Source organism: Python bivittatus, unplaced genomic scaffold (assembly GCF_059951505.1).
Source record: "Python bivittatus isolate LINGU-HERP-01145 unplaced genomic scaffold, Pbiv_v1 ctg000220_np1212, whole genome shotgun sequence".
Lineage (NCBI taxonomy): Eukaryota > Metazoa > Chordata > Lepidosauria > Squamata > Pythonidae > Python > Python bivittatus.
The window spans coordinates 31,740,579-31,764,614 of NW_028277048.1; the positions used below are offsets into that span (position 1 = coordinate 31,740,579).

Genomic DNA, 24,036 nt, shown 5'->3' on the forward strand with positions numbered 1-24,036 from the left:
TTCATGGCATGTGTTCTAAACTGGATTACTCTTTAATATCTCAATCAATTATTAACTTATTTAACAAATGTAACATTAGTCCAAGTACAATTTCTGATTGTGTACTTATAGTTATGCCTTTGGGGCAGAGGAGGAATTCCAGTTAGAGGGAAGTGGTGTTTTGATACTTTGTTGTTAGACTGTCAGGTTGTGAATCAACAGCAGCAAAAAAGACACAGACTTGGTTTTTTTCCAATAAACAGAGAATTGACTAATGTGGGATGCATTTAAAGCATGTATACATGCTTTAAACATAGTAAGACAATAGCCTATGCCTCTTGGAAGAACAAAAAGAGAAAGAATCATGTTGTAGAGAGTGAATAAAGTAAGTAGAAGATATTTGAACAAAATGCCAGAATTCACAATCTGCAAATTGTATCACAGCTTTAGACCAATTAAAATAGAGCCTGATCTTGGGTGCTAAATATTCTATCTATCTATCTATCTATCTATCTATCTATCTATCTATCTATCTATCTATCTATCTATCTCCTCTCATTTGAAACAATTGAAATACAATAATATAACAACTATAATAACAGATCACTTTGATTCATAGTGATTATATTGAAATTAACTCCCATTTTATAGAGTTTTGTAAAGGTTTAGATTCTGTAAACATAGCAATATCTACTGAGCACTTGCATGCTTTTTAAATGGAATAAATCTTCCAGAAATCTTGGTTGCCTAATATAGTACTGTAAAGAGGCTTAGCTACACCATTAACCTTACAGTAAATATTTTATATTATGGGCACAGTGAAATCTGGAAAGGCTCTGCCAGATGGGGTACCTATACTGCAGTATAAAAAATTTAAGGTGAGCTTGACTCCTAGTTTGCTGGAGATATATCAGGAGATACATACACTCTCTTTAAAAAAGTCCCCTAAGCAGCTTTATACTCTGAAGTTTATATAATGGTTACTTTGAAAGCTGGTAAGGACCCTATGAATTGTGTGAGTTATTACCCAATTTCTTTGTTAAACATTAATAATAAGACGTTAACAATTACTTTGGCAAAGAATATTGAAGAAGGTATTATCTTCAATCATTAATTCAGCACAATCAGGCATTTTGGCAGCATTAGATGCAGCAAGTCAAGTTTCTGGTGCAAGTGATAAAGATATTGGATTTCCTGTAGAATTTATTTCTTAGATAAAATATATTACTTTTTATTCCTCTGCTCCAGTAATTATGAATGGAATTATTTCCTCTGAATGGGATAATTTTCTCTGTATACAACATGCAATGTATCAAGGATGTTTATCTTCATTAATATTTAATTTGTTGATAGAATCTTTGGCATCCTTAATAAAACAATCTGGTGATATTTATGGATTATGTAGAGTAGAATTTTGACATGTTCTGGGAGGAATGTTGAATTGTATGTATATTTTCTTTGGTGCTATCTCATCTGGGCAAGAGTGTTTGAGATCCTTTAGAAGAGTCAAAGAGGAATCATTTGGGACATTAGACCTTCCAGATTTTTCCTTCTAACAAATCCTCTTTCTTCCAGCCATATAAAGTGTCAATTCCTAATTGTTCGCCATTCCACTCCATTCGCACCTGACTTCTTCCTTTAGAATAGGAATAGAAAATTCCCAGCTCAAGGACAGCAAGCAGCCCCCGGGTTCAGAAAGTGAGGCCAACAGTGGCCCACCTGGGTTAATGGCTGAAAGAGGGAAACTTTGTTGATTCCTCCTGCCTCCTAGTGGCTTGTTCAAAATTTCTGGTTTTCCACTATAATTGAGCAGAAGAATAAGATTCTCTTTTATTTTGGTGATCCCATTTATGATTACTGGTTTCCAGAGAAGGAACCCAGCAATGAACAGGCAGGTTGCTGGGGGCAGGAACAAACTCAGCACCTTTGCTAAAGATTACTGGGTAACTGGAGATACAGTATGTGGTGTGTATATGTACAGTATGGGCATGCATGTGTGCAGCCCCTGATGGTTGTTAATGGTTCTCAGGGATAAAAATGTTGCCTATCCAAATTTTTAAAAGTTAAATTTCATGTATTTTTTTCTGTTGTTTGCTTTGTGTCTTGTTAGAATTTAATTATACAGCAGAATCACTTCCTTTCCCCCCATCCCATTCAACCCCAAAGGTTAGGTTTTCAATAAAAAATTCTTTTATCAACTCTTTTATTAACGTGAATTATATGTGTCACTGTTTTTTCTACTCTGTTTTCTTTATAATGTGTGGGTCTTAGTTTACTATAAATAGATTTTATAGCAAGTAATCTAGTGATTGATGATTATATCCCATCAGGTCAGTGTCAACCCTTAGCAATCACATAGATAGATCATCTCCAGGATCATATGTCCCCAACCTGGACCTTCAGGTTTTCCAGCAGTGCACTTGTCACCATTGTAATGGAGTCCATCCACCTTGCTGCTAGTTATCTACTTCTCTTTCCTTCCATCTTTCCCAGCATTGTGGACCTCTCAAGGCAGCTAGGTCTTTGCATAATGTGTTCAAAACATATTCAAAATTTGAGACACAAGTGAGAACTCTGGATTGATTTGTTCTATGATCTATTTGTTTGTCTTCTTAGTTATCCATGGTATTCTTAGGAGTCCTCTCCAACACCAAAGTTCAAAAGCATCAAAGCCCTTCCTATCCTGCTTCTTCAAAGTCTAACTTTCACTTCCACAGAGTATCACAGGGAAAAACATTGCCTGCACAATTCTGATCTTCGTAGGTATAGATATTTCATGGTATCTGAATATCTTTTTCAAGGCCTTCATTGCTACCCTATCAAGTGCTAGTTTGTGATGTATTTCCTGACTGCTAGTTCCTTTACTGGTGATAGTCGATCCTAAAAGGCAGAAGCTATCCACAGCTTTAATACCTTCATTGTTAATTCTAATGCTGGCTGCTGTACCTGTTGTCATTACAGGTAGTCATCGCCTAACAACCACTATTGGGACCAGAATCTCAGTCGTAGAGTGAAGCAGTCGTTAAGCGAGATGCCCATGTGACTGCTTCACTCAATCCAGTCATTCAGTTGCGGTCGTTAAGCAATCTCCCAGCTTGTTAATCGGACAGAGTGAAAGAACCGTCTGCTGAAGGATTTCAGCTCCACGCAGAGCTGAAATCCTCTGGGTAAGCAGCCCTTTCACTCTCAAACATTCCTAAAGCCTGCCGAAGGGTTTGCCCTCCCCTCCATGGACGGAGGGGAAATCCTTTGTGGGGCTGGAGGAATGGAGCTCAAATCCTGAAGATCTTCAAGATTTGAGCTCCGTTCCTGCATGCTACTAAGAGGAGGGGAAACCTCTCAGCAGTGTGCGGGAACAGAGCTCAAATCTTCAGGATTTGAGCTCCATTGCTGCATACCACTGAGAGATTTCCCTCCATCCCCTCTGCTTCCAACCTTCCCTGCATTGACTTCCTGGGGAAGCCGGCAGAGAAGATTGTAAATGGTGATTACATGTTTGTGGGAAGCTTGGCAACCAGTCATAAATCCAAGCCAGTTGCCAAGCACCTGAAATGCAGCCATGTGACCATGGCGGGGGGGGGGCAGTGCAACATTTTATGACGACCTGAAGTGCTTTATGGGCTGTAAAGCACCCTTTCTGAGGCTGTTGCAAATTCAAACCATTGTTAAACAGTTGTTAAGCGAGAACTACCTGTAGTTTGATTGTCTTTATATTTAATTATATTGTACTGCCATTTCTTTTACTGTTGTTCCTTGCCTTTCATGATTACAGCTTGCAGATCATTTGTATTTTCAGCTATCAGAGAAGCGCTATCAGTATATCACAGGTTATTGATCTTTCTTTCTCCAATTTTAAAAACACATTCATGTTTTTCCAGTACAACCATCCTCAACATATATTCAGCATGTAGGTTGCACAAATAAGGAGAATATGTAACCTTGTCTCATTCCTTTGCTGACCAGGAGCTGGTCTGTTTTGCCACGTTTTGTTTGGCCTGTGGGTTCCTGTCTTGTGTATAGTTTTTTCATGAGGATGAGGACAATAAGATGCTCTGGAACTCCCATTCTCCTAAGCACATTCCCCAGCTTGACTTGTTCAAAACAACTGAAGGCCTATAGCCAACAGAGTATGTTCAAATCATTGTTTACAGTTTCCTCATTGCTTTATCATCACACCTGTTTCTCTCTTTGTCTATTCACTTGGTGCCCAAATGGCTAGACTGATTTGTGGGATTTAAATTGAGGTTGCAGGGGAAGAAAGCAGATGACAGGTTGGTTATGCAAGTGCAAGTTACATGTGAGGCAGAGTATTAGCCCCTTATCAATTAACAATTGTAATGTGTTAAAAACCCATTATGTTTGTTGAGACCCTTTGAAATTGTCTGAAACCTTTTAATGTATGTGAGTTCATCAACCTCTCACTCAGTAGTGGAGTTAAAGTCCCCTTTTTTCCAAAACAGTCACTTTGAGGCCTGCCATGGAGTGTCCTAGGAGGATGAAATGCTCTGTTACTACTTTGTCCTTGTTATGAGTCCTGATGTCAAATTTGTGTCCATTAATTATTTTGTGCAATGTTTGTCCCATTTGTCCTATGAAGATTCTAGAGGTGCTTTACTGGAAAATGATGGCATATATCATATTAGAGGAAGAGCATATTAAAGCAACTCTAATCTTGTGTGTGTACTTGTTGGGGCCTGTGATGCTGCTGTTGGTTTAGATGTGGAGGCAAAGTAAACATCCGGGTTTCTTTCAGGGTGTGGTTTCCATATTAGCATCATTATCCAGGTTGTACCTCAAAGCCACTCAGTTGCTGCCAAAATATTATCTGCTTTTAGCCTCAATGATTGACTGTGGGAAACCCAAGCACCATCATGGGAAAGCAGAATACTGAGATAATTGTAGCCAGTAATTTGTTCTATTGTGGCAGATTCCAAACACAATTGATTTTGAGAATTATGTTGCCCCAAAACAATTGCCTTTGATTTATTGTAACTGATCATTTTTTTCAGCAGTTATCCCCTAGGGAAGACAAATGTCTCTCTAACCCAACCATGGTTTGTGAGATGAGGATCATGTCATCAGCATATAACAAAAGTGACGAGGAAAATCATAATACAGGGAAAAAACTATTTGCAAAGTCATACATGAAAAAAATTAATGAAAAAGGAGCAAGGGTAGGCCCTTCCTTCACTCCATGCATGGTGAGAATGTAGTTTAAAATGAGTTGCTGCTAAGAACCTGATGCAAATCCTAGTATTGTAACCTAACAGCCTTATCAATGTCAGTAGATAAAGATCTACAGGTAGTCCTCAACTTATGACCATTCATTCAGTGACCCTTCGAAGTTATGGTGGTGCTGAATGAAGGGACTTATGACTGGTCCCTGAAGTTACAGCTGTTGCAGTGCCCCTGCAATCATGTGATCAAAATTTGGGCGCTTGGCAGCCTGCCTGTACTTATGACCACAGGGGTGCTTCAATCCCCCCACCCACTTATCTCCTCCCATCTATGCCCTTTTGACTCCCTACCACCCTGTGCTCCACTGCCCCAGCTGATCTTCACCATCTTCTTGCTCCCGCTGCTGACAAGGCGTGCCCAGCCTGGCCCTTCACGAGGCAGCTGCTACCCATGTGAGGCTTTCTTCCCCAGGTTGTTCACAGCAGTTTCCTTGCAAGACCTAGGGAAGATGGCCTCGCATGACCAACAGCTGCCTTGCAAAGAGCCAGGCTGGGCTTGCCTCATCAGCAGCAGGAGCAAGATGGCGAAGGTCAGCTAAGGTGGTGGACCGCAGGGTGGTAGCGACCTCGGAGTGCAGGACGGTGAGGGCAACTGCAGCTGGGACTGGGCTGGGGCAGCTGCAACCTTGTGCTGTGCTGCTGTGCTGGGTTGGGAATGGGCTTCATGCTATGTTGCAGCTCCGGGGCTGTTTTTTTGCAGCCCCAGAGCTGTAGCATGCCAAAAAGCCCCTTTGCACTTTTGGCACATCGTGTAGAAAGCAGCCCCTGAGCTGCAGTGCAAAACCCAGCCCCAGCCCAGCCCAGCCCAGCCCAGCCCAGCCCAGCCCAGCCCAGCCCAGCAGCCAGGCTAGGCACACCTCATCAGCAGCGAGAGCAAGAAGACAGCGAAGGTCAGCTGGGGCAATGGAGCGCAGGGTGGCAGGGGTCTTGGAGTGCAGGATGGTGAGGGCAGCTGGGACTGGGCTGGGTCGGCTGCAGCTCCCTGGGGCATGGCAAGTAGCCCCAGAGCCCCATGGTTCTGGGGCTGCTTGCCACCTCGCAAGGCAGGGTGCAGGGCGGCCAAAAGAGCAAAGTTGGAGGCAGTCTCTTACCTTACTGATTTAATACAAAGGCTTGATCTATTGTAAAATAGCCATGCTTGAAGCCCACTATGCTACTGCTATTCCACTATGATGTTATTTCCTGAAGCCCAGTCCTCTACTTGGAGCAAAAGAAGTTCAGTATATAATTTTGCTACAACATCTATTGCACTAATTGGTCTGTAATTAGAAGGTTTATGCTGGTCCCCTTTTTTGAAAATGGGAATAACGGTGTACAGTACTAACCTTATAATAAATTGTTAATTGAATTGAACAAGGCAGTAAATATAGGGACCTTCATCCCTTATAACATGGTTAATCAGAATTAAAGTTACCTATCAAGTGATATACTTCCAGGTGTGTAACTGAAGGCCATGGGTTGGTATTTATAAGTACCCTAAGGTATAAATACTGGAGAAATCAGTTCCTCTTTCCAGATCATAGAACATATCCCATCCACCCCAAATCAGAAAGTTTAACTTCTCACCTAGATTACTTCTAGCATGTTAGCAGAAAAAAGAAACACAAAAGCCCAGGTGCACATTAGTATAAAAGATCATCAGACACTAAGACAAAATAAGATCAGAAAACTACCTTTACCTGGATAAAATTTAGGATAATATGCATGATGATAAAAGAGAGCCAGTTTGGTGTAGTGGTTAAAGCATCAAACTAGAAACTGGGAGACTGTGGGCTCTAGTCCTGCCTTAGGCACAAATTCTGCTGGGTGACCTTGGGCCAGTCACTCTCAACCCTAGGAAGAAGGCAGTGGCAAATCATTTCTGAAATCTTGCCAAGAAAACTGCAGGGATTTGTCCAGGCAGTTGCCAAAAGTCAAGACTGACTTGAAGGCACGTGTACAAGCGTGCACACACACAAGATGTATGATGATAAAATCTATATAAAACTAGAAGCCTAATCTCCTCATAACCCAAGTGGAGCATAGAAGGCAATTGCAGTTGGTTCCAATATGACCCTTTGCCACAGATCACAAGACCTGTGTATCTTACTTGTTAGGCCTGTGAGTTGCCAACTACAGTATGAGGACAATGCAAAACAGAACTCTTACAGATCCTTAAATCTAAATTAAAATATCCCCAAAGGAATAGGAAACAGACACAGGCTAAACTTCAAAGCTAAAAGATTATGATCTTATAAGGAGCAAGAAACTAAAAACACTTAGGAAAACTGGAAGCAAAGGCACTTGGCAAAGGTGGCTAGCTGGCATCAAACTAAACCAAGACACCAAGTACAGAGCTGGTTACAGAGTTGTATCCACAAAATCTATATCATGGTTACTTGGAGTTTGAATAAGTCTTATTTCATAAGGAGAGATTAGGTTTGAGACAAGCAGGCAATATTTTCTTGTTCATCAGTAAGTGGATGCTAAGTGTCTAAGTTCAAGAATTCCCAACCCCAGGATGAAGTAGCAGAGTTTGATGCTTGTTATGCTAGTTGACCTGGCTTCTCAGATTTATTCAAGAACTCATTCTAATTACAGGGCTTTTTGTAAATATTGTTTACAAATATTTGGGAGGGAGGGGTCAAAATCTGGGCGCTGCATTAAGCACTAAGGCTATTTAGTGCTATCACTGCTTTATGGCACTGCCACTTAGAGATGTAAACTTCTTATCTATCTATAGCTGTTTTACTGTACCCCAGCTGAAGTTCTGCCACTAGTCTTGCCCTCCAAGACATCCTTAAAGAGTTCCAAGTCTACCTTCACAATAGGTCCTTTAGTAAATAGCCTGTTATTTTTCATCATTACCTAGATATCATGGTAACTGATACCTGTTTATGCAACTTTCCATCACTGTCAGCTGCTCAGTAGTTTTTCTGTTTTGTTCCTGCAAAGTATCTGGTTCCCAATCACAGACTACTTCTAGACATGGAGGCTTGTTTTACTGTCACATCTTCCTATAGCTTATAATATAGCTAACTTCCTCCGTTAATTTGCTCATTTTTTAAAGCCTGGAACTCCTGGGGTTTAGGGCCAACAAGGATTTTTTTTTCTTTTTCATCTCTCTCCTTCCCACACAAATTAAAACAAAGTTTGTTCATAGTGTGAACTCATCTTTGTACATTTCCTTCTTCAGAGAAATTTGGGATTTTTCTTCTTTCAACTTCCTTGATCATCCCCCTTCCCCCCAAGAGTTCACAACCTTTTGTCAAATAAAGTCAACATTATTTCCAAGGTCTGAAATTCATCACCACGTCTTTCTAGACTCAAATTGTTCTGGAGCTCTTTCTCCTAGGTCCTTTCTTTTCTCTTTAAAGTCCAATATCCCAGTCCTTTACTAAATTATATCTTGCTTTTTCACTCTACAATTCATTGAGTATCGATTCACTGCATTTTATCAACTGCCCATCAGGAAGCAAACCGATATTCACTTCTCATTCCAAAATAATACTTTATGCACTTTGAATAAAAGCCTCCATTTGGAGCCATCCTTAATATAGCTGATTTCTTACCAAGCAGCAATATCCAAAATTTGATGGTTTCATATCAATTGTCCTCCAAGTAATTGCAGGGATTAAGAAAACATTTTTCAACAACCTAAAACTGTAAAGTTGGATTGTTTTTGTTTTGCAGGAAAACCATCGGCATCAGCTTATCTTCTCCCACAAAAGTGGAAAATTATACCTGTTAATATTATGTAACTGCTAAAATATGTGTGTTATACATTTATTCTTTTTTTTTTAATCAAAACTTTTAAGAACCTAGCTCTCAAAACCTTGCCATCTGTTTTTACAAAATGGCAGATTTAGTCTGCTCAGGAAGCCATACTGTACTTTATTTGCCACTTCTATTAAAAGGTAAACAAATGATCACACTTCACAGATATCAGTGATGCTTAATGGGGGAAATGAAGCTTCGGGAAATGAGGGGGAAACGGGAAATCCGTGGAGGAAATGGAGTCTCAGATTCAGCCTCAAGTTAAATCATACCACCTCCGAATCACTTAGAGTCAAAACAATTTCCGAATTTCTGAATCAGGGCCCAAACTGAATCTAATAATCACGTACATCCCTATCTGTTTAGGTAAAGCATAAGTACATTTAACACTTTAGTTTTTAAATGTTTCCACAGAACATTAATAAACATTCACCACTTGTTTCCTCTGCATATTCCTCTAGAATACCAAAAAAAAAAAAACAACCTGGGGGGTGGGTGGGAAAGAAGATAGGAATATATCATCCAAAACAGGAAACTTTAAAAGGAGATAGGGAAGCAGTTCAGCAAGTTCTTCTAGTGCTCAATCCATTTCTGAATTCTGTTCGGTGCTGAGATGTTTATTTTGATCAGTTCATGCTTTAGCAAAAATGAGCAAACCGCTGGAAAGATACCTTGTGGAGATGGCTGAATAATATGAATAGTTGCTGGACTATAAGCTGAGCATGAAATAATATGCAATTGCTGCTCTTCCTCTAAAAATATTTGTTTTGGAAATATTTCCTGTTATTAGAACATAACAGGGGTTAGAGAGAGTCATATTGGAAGTCATATTTTCATACGTAAGCACTACAGTATATAGTATATATATTGACACACTGGCACAGAGGTGGAGCAAAATCATCACCATCAGCCTCAGAGGGCTTTGTGTTTGTTTGGGGTATCATTTCTCCAAGATATACTGCCATGGAATAGGAAGCTTTCATTTAGCTAACAATGCTAACGGTTACCAGTAATGTATCAGCTATTTATTTGTACAATCAAACTTGGAAAGAAAAGTAGCGGTGCGTTTGAGTGACTTCGCCGCTGAGCGCGCCGGTGTTCACCCTGCAGGAACAACCTGCTTGATTTTTCGGCGGTGCGACTGAGGGAGAAAAAGACGTTCACACCCACAGCCACCGAAATCGTGGTAACGTCCCTCTCCGGCCTGCCTAAAGCTAAGAAATAGCTTCAGTTCTTTGAGGCTGAGAGGTGCCAGGAGGGTGGCCAGGATTTGCAACACAGCTTGGTCTAGCTCCAGGGCTCTCGCCAGGGACCGATTCCCGTTTTCCCCAAGGATGCCTCTCATTAGCATGGGGGGCGGAGGGGGGCGGGGAGGGCCAAAACAGAGAGAGAGAGAGAACGAGAGATTGCCTGCCTGACTGGCTCTCCTTTGCAATGACATCCGAAGCCGCCTGGGTCCTGTGCTTCGCCTTGGCCTCCTCGCTCACCTCCTCCGGGGTAGCAGGTAAGTCTTGCCCGCAGGCTCAGGTAGGACGAGGAGGCGCTTCTTGGCGGAGGTAGAGCGGACGCGGTCCCTCCCCGCTCCGCGCGCCCTGCTGCCAAACTTCTCCTCAGCAGCGCTGCAGCCTCCTCCCCCGGCCGGGGCAGTAACTCTCCTCAGAGCCCCGAGAAAGGGCTGCCCGGGTCCTCAGCCCTCCTGGCGCGCCCGGCGGATTGCGTGCGAAGGAGGGCGAGCTTGCCGAGGCGCAGAAAGTAACTGGCGGGCGAACACCGGGTCTCTCCTCCGAGCTGCCTCCTGGCTTCAAGCTGCCTGCCCTTCTCCCGTCCCTGCCCTGCGCAGCTTCGAAGCACCTCGTTTTCCTTTCTTCGGGGTGGGGGCGGAGGCGGAGGGGGCTTCCTCGTCTCTTCCTGAGCTGTTCCTACCGACCAAGCGTGTTTTAGGGGTGTGCTCGGCTCGCGGAGGGCTGACACTACGGAGACCCACGTGGATGGGTTGCCACAGCTCGAGAGGCGGCAGGTGGGACGAGGAGGAGACGGGGAGAAGGCTCGGCTTTCCTTCCGTCATTCACTTGAAAGGAAGCCCCGTTGGCTGAGGAGGATCTGGGCTGGGAAGGTGTGTGTGTGTGTGTGTGTGTGGGGGGGGGCAAATAAGGCAGAAATTGATTTTCTGTGCGGTAAGCGGGGCGGGGGGGGGGAGAGGTTCAAAAAGGTAAACAAATAAGTGCTGTCAGAACCAACAATTTTTCTCTTAGTTGTCCCAGTTGTGGAAGGGGAGAGAGAGAGACTTTTAATTAAATTCTGCATTACCGCAAGTATAAATTAATATGACTTTTGGAAAAAAAAATACATTCTGTGGTTCTGTTGTGAAAGAGGGTGGAGGGCAAGTTGTGGGTAGAACCTGTTAATCTCTCCTGCCTGTGATGAAAGTTGCAATCCTGGGCAATGCCGGGTGACAGCTGAATGCTATTGAATTCGACTGGGCTTATTTCTGAGTAAATATGCCCTGAACTCTGCTGCGGGTCACTTAAATTCATTTTGTGACATTATTCTTAACCACCCAGATTCCGTGCCCCCCTCCATTTAATAATAAGTTGAGCAATGATTTAAGCAATCTGGTTAATCTAAAACAGCGTTAAACAGGCTATATTTTTTTCTATCTTGTCTAGAAGGAATTAACTAAAACAAATTAGGCAGCAACCCTTTGTAGAAGAGGGTAATTAGTTGTCCTTGGAAATATCTTGGGGAGGGGTACTCTTATTACTGCTTTATTCTGGCTTTTTCCCAACAATTTCAGGGCAAGCCTCATTTTTTTTTCTTTGTCAAGCATCCAGCAATCTAAGTTAGGCTGAAGGTTTTGGATCTGGCGGCTGAACGGTACCTTAAATCCAGGTTTCTCCCAATGTCTGCGTTCTAAAGTTCACAAAACATTGCTTGCTGGCTTTCTTTTTTCAGTCCGACCGTGTATTTCATTAAAGTCAACCAACGCTGTGAAAGAAGCTTATGCAGTCCTGATTGTTTCTGATTCACACACACATAACACATTTTGCACAAATAAAATATGAACCCATAACTCCTATACTATAAATGGGGTGACTGATAGTGTGTACATAAGAGCCTTCTCTTATACAACATTAACATAAATAAAACAGTATTTGATTAAAACCTAATCTTTCATCTCTCCCTTCAAATTTTGTGATGACAGTGATAATCTCAGGCACAACAAAAATGAAGGGCTTGGTTGATCAAAGAAGAATGATGTTGATGGGGTGGAGAAATGAACAGAAAGAAACATGTTGAGGTGGAAAAGCTGCCTCCAGGATTGTATTCTCTGCTTCTTCACATTAATCTTTCTTCACTTCATGGCAATGTTCTGCTTTCACAGGCGGGACCAGGCAATCTTTGTTCTCACCAGCTGTTGTCATGGGAAAGAGAGAAATAAATGATGAAGTCAACAGACAGGAGACTTTGGAAGTAGAGTTGAACCAGCCGTCAGAATCAGCCATGGGAACTGTGAGCCAACCATGTAAGGTTTGTTTGTGTATATGTTTATATACTTTTTAAAATCAAAAGTTCCATTTACTGACAAACTGCATCTAAGGTGGGAAAGAAAAGTTGGAATAATTACAGTGATCCATCCACAATTTGTTCTGCCTGGGAAAACGTCAACTTCATTGTACTGAAAATGTAATGTCCATGGGAATAACAAAATGTATGTATGGAAAATGAAACTGGTGATCATAATAATCATTCTTTGCTTTGTAAATCATATTTCATGATCCCCCTCTTTCCCACTCTTGTTGCAAATAAATGATGTAGTTTGCTATAATAATTATTTTTTTAAATCCACCATATATCTACAGAAGTTTATAATTTATCTAATTTGCTTAGGATAGTTATGTCAAAGTGGACAGGCTTCAAGGCGTTACTTTAAATTTTATTTTCAAATTAAATAGGAAAAAGGAAACCTATGGATGGCAGTTTTAGAAACCAAGAATCCTGCTGCATATTCTATAAATCCAAGTTCATTAGCAGTGCAGTCTTAAACATTCTTGCTTGAGATGTCAAACCAGTAAATATGACATCTGAATAAAGTGAGTCAAAGTAGATGAACTCTGAAGGTCTTCTGGAGAGTTCTTGAACAACTGCTTTGTTCACCTGGGCCTTTAGGTCTAAATTATTATCCATCACCATGCAAAGCTGGTGACAGGCCTTGAATAAGGCAAATGACATTGTCAACAAGGTTTCCCATGGATGGGAAAACTAAACAGTCATGTTTGTCATATACATTTAAACAATCAGACCAGGATATGATGTGAACCCTGCTCCCCGGATGCTCCCTAGACATCCAGTTTTCTTTTTTTAGAGACAGTTTTGTTTATAAATTGTGTTTTTAATTTGTAGCACAAACAGGAAAAAATGTTAGATCTTCATGCTACTGCAGGGCTGTCCCCCCCACCCCTGTTAAATAAACTTTGTGCAAATGAAGTCTTAGCTGAAAGATGCTACAACATTCCCTGTAGTACACCTTCAACTCTTGGTATACTAGAGCAACTCACAGATCTGTGCTTGCTCTAGATCTGCAATCTTCCTCTCTCTGATGCCCTCCAGATTTGTTGCACAATTCCCAGTCCTCTCAACCATGCAAAGAATGATCAAGGTGGCTGATGAAACTAGATGTTGTCTACTAGAATATTGCCTCTTGCAGTTACTTGATTCTGAGTTTCCACCCTGACATTAATTGCTAAGACTGGGTTTTGGAACTCAAGCACTGTCACAGAATCAAGCCTGACTCAGCCCCTGTTCAGATATTACAACAGTGCCTTATCACTCAGGACTGCTATTTCAATTATCTCAATGTGCTATGAAGGAAGACAAAGGAGAGGCAGGATGGGAAGGGGCCAAATCTGATTTGTTGGTACAGCAATTACAGGACCTTCCAGATCCTTCAGAAGCACAAAAACCACACAATACTTACTTTGTGTAAATATATTGCCTGTCCCAATCCAAAGGCTTTGCAATTAGCAAATAAAAGGACAAGTAAGTCTCACATTTAAAGCCAAGCATTCATTGCTCCCCTTTCCAACCCACTTCCCTCTAACATAGCTTTTATTTCCAAGAGTCTAAGCAGTTTCTTACTAATATTGTCTTTTCAAGGAAGAGTTCAGTGAGGAAGGCCACATAATTTTGGCATGCTTTTAGAACTCACATTATGGATCATTGTTCTCATCCTTTAACGTCTCTCTTTTACTCTCTTGTTTGCTTTTTGGAACACAGGGACCCTGCCTCATGTTGGAAAATCTATGCAGACATTCAGCAAGGAAGTTTATGGGTCTCCTTCCCAGAACAAGTCTCTCCGAGGTAGCAGCATTATCAGGGCTGAGCACAGGAAGGACCAGCTCCTACCTCAGGATGAGTGGAATCCTTTGGAAGCAAAAGCATTAAACACACTCCAGCTGCTCTTGGATAAAAGGAAAAATGTGAAAAAATCAGCAGAGAATCAGACAGGTTTACAGAAGCAGTCTGTTCAGCATGTCAAAAGCCTTCCTTCCATTAGTCTTGAGGAAGCATCTCTTTCTGCCACTTACTTGAGTCAAAGGAACCCAATCAGCAGAAACAGGCTTCACTTGGAATCTGCCAACCGCATCTCTACCTACTTCCACCCACCTGGATACTCCCATTGCCAAGGCAGACTTCTGGCAGAAGCATCTATGTTTAAAAACGCAGGGTCAAATGTTGGTCAACACTATAGTGACTTGGATCACCTCAACCGGCCAGGGAATAAAAACCCTTACCACAAACTCAATGGTTTCCTCCAAAATATCACTAAACCCTATTGGCTCACAAACCGACAGAGTCCAAGCTCACTGAATGACTTCAGCGTCTTTAAGATTGGTAAGGAAATATGAGAGTAGAATTCTGTTTCTGGGTGCATGGTGTCATGAGTGACAGGACTGATCTTAATCCAATATCTGTTCTGAGGTTTCACTGAAGTCACTGGGGCTGGCTTCCAAATAAGTACATGTAGGATCAGGTCATTAAGCGCAGAAAAAATAAATTATTAATTTATAAACCAATTTATTATTCCTCCTAACAGTATCCCTTGTTTTGATTTGGTGTTTTTACTGCAGTGAAGCGATACAGTTAATACTGTAAGTTAAGTATGGTAGCTGCTGACTTGCTTCTATCTGGAGAGTATCTACTGGGGAAGGCTGCTATATTCAGCAAAACTAACCAGCAACAACTTCTATTTACTCAGTGCAAACCATTATCATGCTAAGCAAGGCCACAGGATTAAATATAATATTAAATTCTGATGGTCTCTGGAACATATTAAAAGTAACTAAGGGTCTTCAGAGAACAGTTTATCCATATGTTTCATTGCTTGATTACTATAATTATTAAGGTGGATCTCTCTATCTCCCCACTCCCCCATTCTCACTTCTATTCATTTTGGTTCTTATTCTAGACGTTGACAGTCTAGAAGTATGCTTGACTGGTTGCAAGAGGGAACGTGAGGAAGTAGAGGCTTACTGTAGCAGTGAATTTGGTAAGATCATCCAGTTCCATTTAACTGGTGGGCATAGTTTATGCAGTCTGTGTGCTCATATTACTTCTAAATATAATTCCTTTTCCAAGCATTCTCAGCAATTGTTTCATAGAACTACCAAATAAATTGTCTCAGTGGGCCATAGAGAAGAATTTCTTCTCTTCAAAGTTGGGAATAGAGACAACATCCAATTTAACTGTACTGTATGCTGTTTTAGGCTGCTGTTAAATTCAGTTGGATTATATGCTTCAGGCTTAATATTGCTACCATTGCTTTATTGTGAACCAGAACCAAAATCTACAGGAGAAAACTAGGAATAAGTAGAAATATATTTTACAGCGCTCAGAAGAACTTGCCTGTTGGAGCATGCTCCAACCAAATGCTGAGCACATTTCCTTTTCCACAGCCTCACAGCACTTATGACATTTTAACATTGTTACATGTATCCTGAACTTTAAAAAGTGGTTTATATACTGTCGTGCTTTTTAGAAATAGCCTTCCGTTACTGTAAAATTAGGATCAGCATCCCACTTAATTTTCCACTCTCTTCTTTTTAAAAAGTGGTGAATGGCATTGTTCACGATATTGCCATGATATACAAAGGAACATATTTGGTGACCCTGCTGGTGAACCACAATGGACTTTACAAGACAAACCGGCTGTTCCTCAACCCTGACGGCTACTTCTTTCGAGTTCAAATGCTTGTTGTGGATGCTTTGAACTGTAGCAAACTCTGTCCAGACTTCAAGCTTGGTAAAGAATCAAAGCCTTTCTCCTTATCTCTATCTGAATCTACCATCATCTCTCCCTCTCTCTCTCTCTCTCTCATCTATCTATCTATCTATCTATCTATCTATCTATCTATCTATCTATCTATCTATCTATCTCCATATCTCTCTATCATCTCTATCTCTATCATCTACCTCTGTCTCTCTCCTGTATCTATATATCTACCAATCATCTCTGTCTCTCTCTCTCTCTTTATCCAAAAAGACTTCTATGGCCACCCATCTTGTGTAATAACCTTGGGTGGATCTCAAGGACACAATAAAGCATAAAACTAGCATCAGAACAGCTCCTGACATCCAAAAGCAAAACTTCCCCACACCTGAACATACACATTGACTGAGCTCCAGCCTCACCTTAGCCCAAAGCTTGGGGGAAGAGCCAGTTTTTTAAAGCCTCCTGGAAAGCCAGAAGGGTAGGGGAGAGTATTCCACAGGGCAGAGGGGCTATGGAGAAGGTGCTCTTCCAGAGTCCCGCCAGATGACAACATTAAAGGAAGCAACCTGGAGTGCGCTCAGCCTATCCAACCTAGTGAAATAAGTAGATACCCTCAGGGAGGGGCTGACCTACAAATCTGGCCCCATGCCATGTAGGGCTTTAAATGTGATTACTAGCACCTTGAAAGCACCAGGAGAGAAATTGGGAGCCAGTGCAGCTTGTGCAGCAACAGTGTAATACAGGCAGACCATAGGGTGGCCAGAACTGTGTGCCACCACTGCCTTCTGGACCATTTGTAACTTCTTGATAGTCATCAAAGGTAGCCTCATGTAGAGCATGTAACAGTAATCCAATTAGGAAATGACCCAAGTATGAGTGATGGTGAGCAGAGCCTCCCTGTCCAGGAATAGGTACAATCTGGCACATAAGATGAATTTGGGAAAAGGCCCCCTAGCCATGGCTGCCACTTGCTCCTTGAGCAGCAGTCACAAATCCAGAATGATCCACAAATTACATACCAGCTCTATCCAGAGGAGTGCTACTCCACTGAGAATCAGAGATGACACCTCATCAGACCCAGGGGGGCCAAAAAGCACAGAGCCATTTCATCTTGCTGGGGTCAGTCGTAGCCAGTTCCTCCCTGTTAAGACCCACACAGCCTCCAAGTGCTGGGACAGCATCTGAATGACATTGCCTGACCAGTGAGGGATGAAGATGTACACCTGATACCATCTGATGATACCACACCCCATGCTCTTGCATGACCTCACCCTGCAGTTTCATATGGATATTAAAAAACAGCAGTGAGAGAACTGAACCCCGATGCAGCCCATTCTGCAAGAGCCTAGGGTTAGATTTCCCCCCAACACTGACTGGAACTGGCCACTGTGAAAGGAGAACCACTGCAAAACAGTGCCCCCCACTCCCAACCCCCAAAGCCAGTACCATCATTGATTGTATCGAAAGCCACTGAGATATCCAGGAGGGAGAGGACAGAGGCATCACCCCCATCCCTAACCCTCCAGAGGTCACCCACCAGTGTGAGAGATACTGCCTCAGTACTGTAATCTGGCCTGAACTCTGACTGAAAAGGGTCCAGATAATCCACCTCATCCAGGAACCTTTGAAACTGAGCGCCAACCATCCTCTCAACTAAAAAGTTGTCCAAAATGGTTGGGTCCAAGGATGGCCTCTTAAGAAGGGGATGAACCACTGCCTCCTTCAAGGTAGGTGAAACCACGCCTATCCGTAAAGAGGCATTGAACACTGCTTGGACCCAACCACATGTCATCTCCTGGGAGGCCTTAATGCTATCTGGCTGACTGTGCAACCAACAATAATATATTAAACTTGTATGCCACCCAACTCTCAATGACTCTTAGAAGCTTTCCAAAAGCTGAGGGCAAGGGGTCAAGCATATCACCAAGGGCAGCGTATTCCACACAGTTAAGTGCCACAACTGAGAAGGTCTGTTTTGTAGTTCTCATCCCCCTTACCTCACATGGCAGTGGGAACTTAAGCACTTATTCTCTAGATGATGGACCTGATGGGAGGAATCATTAAGAAAAAGAGGTCTCTAACTTAATCCAGGGGCATGTTGTATATGGCTTTATAAGTAATATCCTGCACCAAAATTGGGCCCTGAAACCTACAGGCAACCAGTGCAGCAACTATAGATCAGGTGGTATCTGTAATGGCAGGAGCTGCCCTCCAGCAGTCTATACCCTTCCATATCAGCTGCAACTTCTGATTCATTTTTGAAGAGCGCACTGCAGTAAGAAGAACCCCAAGAGATATCCTGCAATGTAGGACCTGTTCCTTCAAGGGGAGTACAACTCTGTCCGGGGTCATGTCCAAAAAAGAGCTACCATCAAGATAGCCAACTCTCCTTCATCCAATGGAATTTGCTGCATTCAGAGTACAGTGGCAAGAAGGGCTGTGTAATTAATGGGAAATGACAGGCCTAGTATGGAGATGAAGTCCCTTATGGAAATGTTCTATTGTCCTCAGTCATTATGCAGCCCAGTTTTGTAACATAGTCCTGAGAAGTTCAGAATAAAGAGTTGTGCCATTTACCTTAGGTCCTACTGCTAGAATTGAAGGGGGAAAATGTTGCAGAGAGAGGGATTAGAGGATATTACTTTTTTTTGTTAAATATTTTATCCCGCCTTTATTATTTTTATAAATAACTCAAGGCAGCGAACATATCTAATACTCTTTCCTCCTCCTATTTTGCCCACAACCACCACCCTGTGAGGTGAGTTGGGCTGAGAGAGAGGGACTGGCCCAAAGTCAGCCAGCTGGTTTTCATGCCTAAGGCAGGACTAGAACTCATCATCTCCCATTTTCTAGCCCGGTGCCTTCACCACTAGACCCAACTGGCTCTCTTGCCCATACTTTCTTCTCAAACTTTTTTTTTCTTTCCTAACTTGCCCATACTTTCTATGGGCAATCATAAAAAGTTAATGCAGAACCTCAGAACTGGGTGAACTTCTTCCCCTACAGAGACGGTTCTGAGGTTTAGCTTTTATTTTGCAGGCGGCAGGTACATCGTGATGGGTCGCCTCTATCACCGGAGAAGGCAGCTGCCTACAGTTCTGCAAGAGCGTGTGAGAGGGCGCCTGAGGCCAGGAGATGGGCTACTCTGCAGAGGCAACAGCTACATGAAGAGGTTCAACAGAAGGCGGGATCAAAAAGTTCAAGGGGCAGCTCGCTCCAAGTGTAGATGAGAATGTAACTCAGCCGTAACTTTCCCTGGGTCTAAAAGCAGTTTTAAGGTTATAGGCGGATAAAAAGTATTCTCTGGTTTTGCTACAGGCTCATCATATTTTCTGGGTGACAAATTCTCTTGCTTTTGCTTTTAATACAAGGAACCGGAGCCTGCTGCAACCTTTTAATTTATTAACTCAGTTATCAAGGTGTGGATTTCCATTGGCTTCAACAATCTACTAGCCACAAAATAAAGGAGGTTCATGGTACAGAATGCCTGTTCTGGAATACTTCACAGATTAATCAGATATGAATCTTAGTACAGTAGGCAGTTTTACCACTTTCCATTTCTTGGGTACTCCTTTAGTAGCATTTCTGTCTATCGGTAGCCACCTTGCTTTGTCAGACTGAGGGCCCCCTGAATCAATGTATTAACAAGCCATTAGAGGCTTTTATAAGCCATGAATTAGCTTGGGCTGGAGCTGTTCAATTGCAATCACTTTGTGCCTTTGCTTGTTAGAAGCAGCACTTCTCTAGCACCTGCTAGCAGGAGCTTGAAAGGCTGACCGCAAATGCTTCGTACCTAGACCAACAGGCAGACTGTGGCCCTGACACCTTGCTAAGAAACTTTGCAAGCACGCTCGTTACTGGAATAAAGGAAGGTGATGTGATATTCAGTTTCAGCTGCCATTAGAGGCGTCTGGACAAGGGTCCGGAGGTGAACAAAGTTTATCATTAGCATGCTAAAAAGCACACCCAGAAGTGAAAATCTCATATGCTAATATCCTCCCCCTGGACTATTATGGGATAGGGTGCTTTTGTGCGCACGTCTATGAAGTTTATCATTCAGCTTATTGCTTCCTTGTTTAAACTGTATAAAAAAATGGTTTGGGCTTCATGAAGGACCCGCTCAATTTGGACTTAGGTCCTGAGCGTACCTCTTTGCTTCTGCACAGAAATAAAGTGTTGGATTCCACTTTCCTCAACTCTGCGTGATTGATTGGCCCCTCGCGCCGGGTGACACGAACCCAATGTCGGACTGGGCCAACAAGATTAGGTATTTAATCAAAAGTTGAATTATTCAATTCTGGGCTAAGTGGTAGAGACAAAAAGCAACATAAGAACAGTACTTTATGGATTCTTAGGCAAAGTTTTATGGAAAAATGATAAAATGTGAGATTATTCACCCATTTCTTTCTTAGCAGACAAGCTAGAGGTCTGAATCTTGAACAATGTCATTTTCTTACATGGAATCAAATGCTCTTTATTGCAGAGTCTACATCTTCTAAGCAGCGTGGAATAATACTGCATTGCACACCCTTTCCCTAATGCTGTTATCCAGGCACTGCAATTTATCATATTGCAATAGTACACAATTTTCAGAGGAGGCGTAGCCAGATGTTGGGACCAATGGCAAACGTACCTTTTTCTGCAAGAAACCATTAAGAACCCTGCTTGTTCAGATCAAAAGCCTACTGAGTTCAGCAGCATTTGCCACAGTGGTTAACCAGCTGCCAATCAGAAGCCTTTCCAGGTACCTTTAGGGATTATCTTCTATATACATCATGACTAATTCCCAATGACAACACTACTCTACAATATCAGTAGTTCTGCATTCATTTTCAAAGTTCTGGCTTTAACAATTGAACATAAAAATAGGTAAAAGTAATATAAACTAAATATGTAAAGCATTATCAAATGGTTGGCTAGTTGTATTAATGGATTCATAAATGCTATTCCTGATATAGAAAATAAAGCATTCAGACATTTTGAGAGATATTTATATGTATTTAAATGTAAACGTTATATGACAGGAATATATCACTGATATAATAAAAAATATCAATATATCTAGAACTAATTACAATATTGTATCAGAATGGTAAAATTTGGGAGGAGGGAAAGTGAATGTGATGGAAAAATGCAGACACCAATGAAAAAGTACAACTTAATTTTGGACTGGAATAATTTAGGACGAAAGTACTTTAATGACTGATAGAAAGGGAATTGGTCCAGTCATTACATTCTCTATCATTATAACATTTTTTACCCACCCAGCTGTGGCTGGAATCACTTAGGAGCTTTTAATACAGTACCTTAATAAATGCCTCTTCACTTCAGGTATCTGGATTTCAACAGGTTCATACATCTCTAACAGAAGGACAGGAAATATTAAGTCAATGTGGAGAGGTTGTAGGCTTACCACTGTGGTGTATGTCAGAGTTGAAACTTCCAAGGTGTCTTCAATGAAAGCACTTTATTGTCTCAAAATGAGATTACCTGGAAGTAGCCCATAACAGTGGGGGGAAGAGGGGAAGTAGCTTGAATCCAATTTCTCCTTGCATTCATTTCCTTTTGCTTTCTATATTTAACAGAAATACTGTATTTTTCCGACTATAAGACGATAGTTTTTTCCAAAATCCTTATGCTAAAAATTGAAGGGCGTCTTATTCAAGGAAGTAAGCTGAGGAGAGAACTGCGCCTGCAAACAGGCTTCCTCCTATTGCTAGCCTCCAATCACGAGTGAAATAGCTTGACTCTGCAAACAGGCTTCCTCCAATCACGAGCCTCCAATCACGAGTGAAACTGCCCATACTGTCTCTGCAAACAGACTTCCTCCAATCACGAGCCTTATGTAACTGACGTCAGCTGATGCTGAACAAACCAATTAGAGGAAGTCTGTTTGCAGAGACAAGCTATCGACAGTTTCACTTGTGATTGAATGTAATCAGTTATGCAAAAGAGCCTGGAAATAGAGCTGCAGAGAGACGGTTTGGACCTCCTCCCACCGAGTGTATCAGGTAAATGTTACCTAATTACTAAATAAAAATGTATTCTGCACTATCTTTAAAATATTGATTTTTTAATTTTGGGTTGGAAAAGTGGGGGTTGTCTTGTACATGGGGGCATCTTATTGACGGAAAAATACAGTATCTATGTTTGTGTGGTGCTAGAGTCTTCCATTACAAGCTTTCCTTTGAAGGAGGAAATGTACAGTACCAGTTTTGATAATAACTTAGCTACAGCTTAACAATATGGTACTTCTATTACAACTATGCTAACAGCCAATATATGAAGTTTCAAAAACTACTGTGTGTCAGTCACATGAAAGCTTTGATTCACAGGTTTCACTTGCATGTCATTTTGTCCTTGTCCAGAATTAAAATCTCGTCTCTTTAATGTTATGAAGCATCATGTGTTTATTACATTACTATAGGGCTTTCCCATGTGATAATATGTTCTATAGATAACAAAAGCCTGGATTCTAATTTTCTATTTCCCAGGGCCTATGGCATGTTTCATGTGACTCTAGGCTCCCAATTTCTAGGTAAAAAGGAATGTCAGAATCCATAGAAGTTAGGGATCTCAGCCCATTGGCTCCAGGACAATAAGTAATATTTATGTACTGTAGTGCTTAAGAATGTTCTAAAAGCACTTTGCAAGCATGATCCAATTCATGATCTAACATCAGATTTGTTTGATGTTACATACAGAAATCACATAAACAGATACAGGCAACCACATGTGGAAGCTTCTGACCTCTCCCAGCTGAACAGGAAATTTGTCTAAGCCTTGCTGCAACCCAAGCATATATACACCCTAGTTTGCCGAGTTAGAAAAGCTCTGTGCAATTTATCAATATTATTTTCCTACTGCAGCTTGTGTACATGCTTAAGGTTGATAGTGGCTTCCCTACATCAGTTTCCTCAGTCTCTCAGCAATTATACTCCACACAGTCCTAAGTCTCAGTGAATTCTATATGACTTATTTCTGAGAAAATCTATTTAGTGCTGGGCTATATGAGCCAAGATACCTTCTCACTGTTCAGGAATCACAGATCGGGACCTACAGCACATTAACTGAAGACTGGCAAAAGCAATCTTTCCATCTGAGAAGAAAAGTGTTACTGCTTAGCAGGGAATCCTTTTAGCTTTAGGGAAATGCTGTTCTTTTTCTTAATTACAAGCTATGGATTCCTTAATGTAATATTGTTTTGCATACTTTTAAAGCACCAGAAATAAAAAAGCTGCCTCAGTCTTTTACATTGTGGTATAAACAGCCATATTTCTCTGCTTTCCTTGCTTTTTGAGTCCTGTTAAATGTTTCTAAGAGGAAATGACAGTTCTGTATATATCAACAGCTATTATTTTCTTTGGCGATGTGACTCCATGTTTCATAGCATTGGAGTCTGCAGCATTTGAGTATTCTATGGAATATACACATTGGTATATTGCTAACACAGGTCAGACCTCTGCAGTCTATTTGGAGTATTTGACGTAAGTATTTGGAAATAGTCTTCATTTCAGCTTTAAAAAAATATGGCTGCCTGCGCAGAAACTAGCTCATTCTGGGTGCAGTTTAACATGCTATGTTATTTTCACCAGCAGTCCCTGCAAACTGCTGGGTGGACACTGTACTGGGAAAGTGTATTATGAAGAAAAATAGCAACTTCAGAAAACAGTGGTTGCATTTACAGTAATTGTAAAGCATAAGCTAAACTAGAATATAAAAAGACAAATACTAGGATTTAACCACTAGGGAAAACCAATATAGGTTTTAAAAGATGCTTAAAACATCAAAATT

General features: G+C 41.5%; 1 protein-coding gene and 1 long non-coding RNA gene across 3 annotated transcripts; one reads left to right on the plus strand and one right to left on the minus strand.

Annotated features, from left to right (window-relative positions):
- Nucleotides 1-10,242: 10,242 nt before the first annotated feature.
- On the plus strand, nucleotides 10,243-21,140 carry CUNH17orf58 (chromosome unknown C17orf58 homolog). 2 transcript variants are annotated; one of them, XM_007430549.4, is made up of 6 exons: nucleotides 10,243-10,476; nucleotides 12,355-12,495; nucleotides 14,247-14,864; nucleotides 15,439-15,519; nucleotides 16,081-16,272; nucleotides 19,282-21,139. In XM_007430549.4, the coding sequence occupies exons 1-6, from the start codon at nucleotides 10,407-10,409 to the stop codon at nucleotides 19,470-19,472; spliced, it is 1,293 nt and encodes a 430-aa protein (XP_007430611.1). In that variant the 5' UTR covers nucleotides 10,243-10,406; the 3' UTR covers nucleotides 19,473-21,139. The 2 variants fall into 2 exon arrangements, with proteins under 2 accessions (XP_007430611.1, XP_025023906.1); XM_025168138.2 differs by lacking the exon at nucleotides 10,243-10,476 and having other exon boundaries at nucleotides 12,426-12,500; nucleotides 19,282-21,140.
- On the minus strand, nucleotides 11,936-22,617 carry LOC112540916 (uncharacterized). The gene is made up of 3 exons (XR_003084952.2): nucleotides 21,733-22,617; nucleotides 21,549-21,603; nucleotides 11,936-12,384 (listed from the first exon to the last, which is right to left on the minus strand). It is a non-coding gene; the product is annotated as an uncharacterized LOC112540916 (long non-coding RNA).
- Between the last annotated feature and the right edge of the window lie 1,419 nt (nucleotides 22,618-24,036).

What these genes read in the sequence shown, in the direction of transcription:
- CUNH17orf58 (XM_007430549.4), top strand. Translation starts at nt 10,407, where the DNA reads ATGACATCCGAAGCCGCCTGGGTCCTGTGCTTCGCCTTGGCCTCCTCG. An exon ending in CACCTCCTCCGGGGTAGCAG is followed by an intron (nt 10,477 to 12,354) that starts GTAAGTCTTGCC and finishes CTGCTTTCACAG; the next exon opens with GCGGGACCAGGCAATCTTTG. An exon ending in CTTCAGCGTCTTTAAGATTG is followed by an intron (nt 14,865 to 15,438) that starts GTAAGGAAATAT and finishes TTCTTATTCTAG; the next exon opens with ACGTTGACAGTCTAGAAGTA.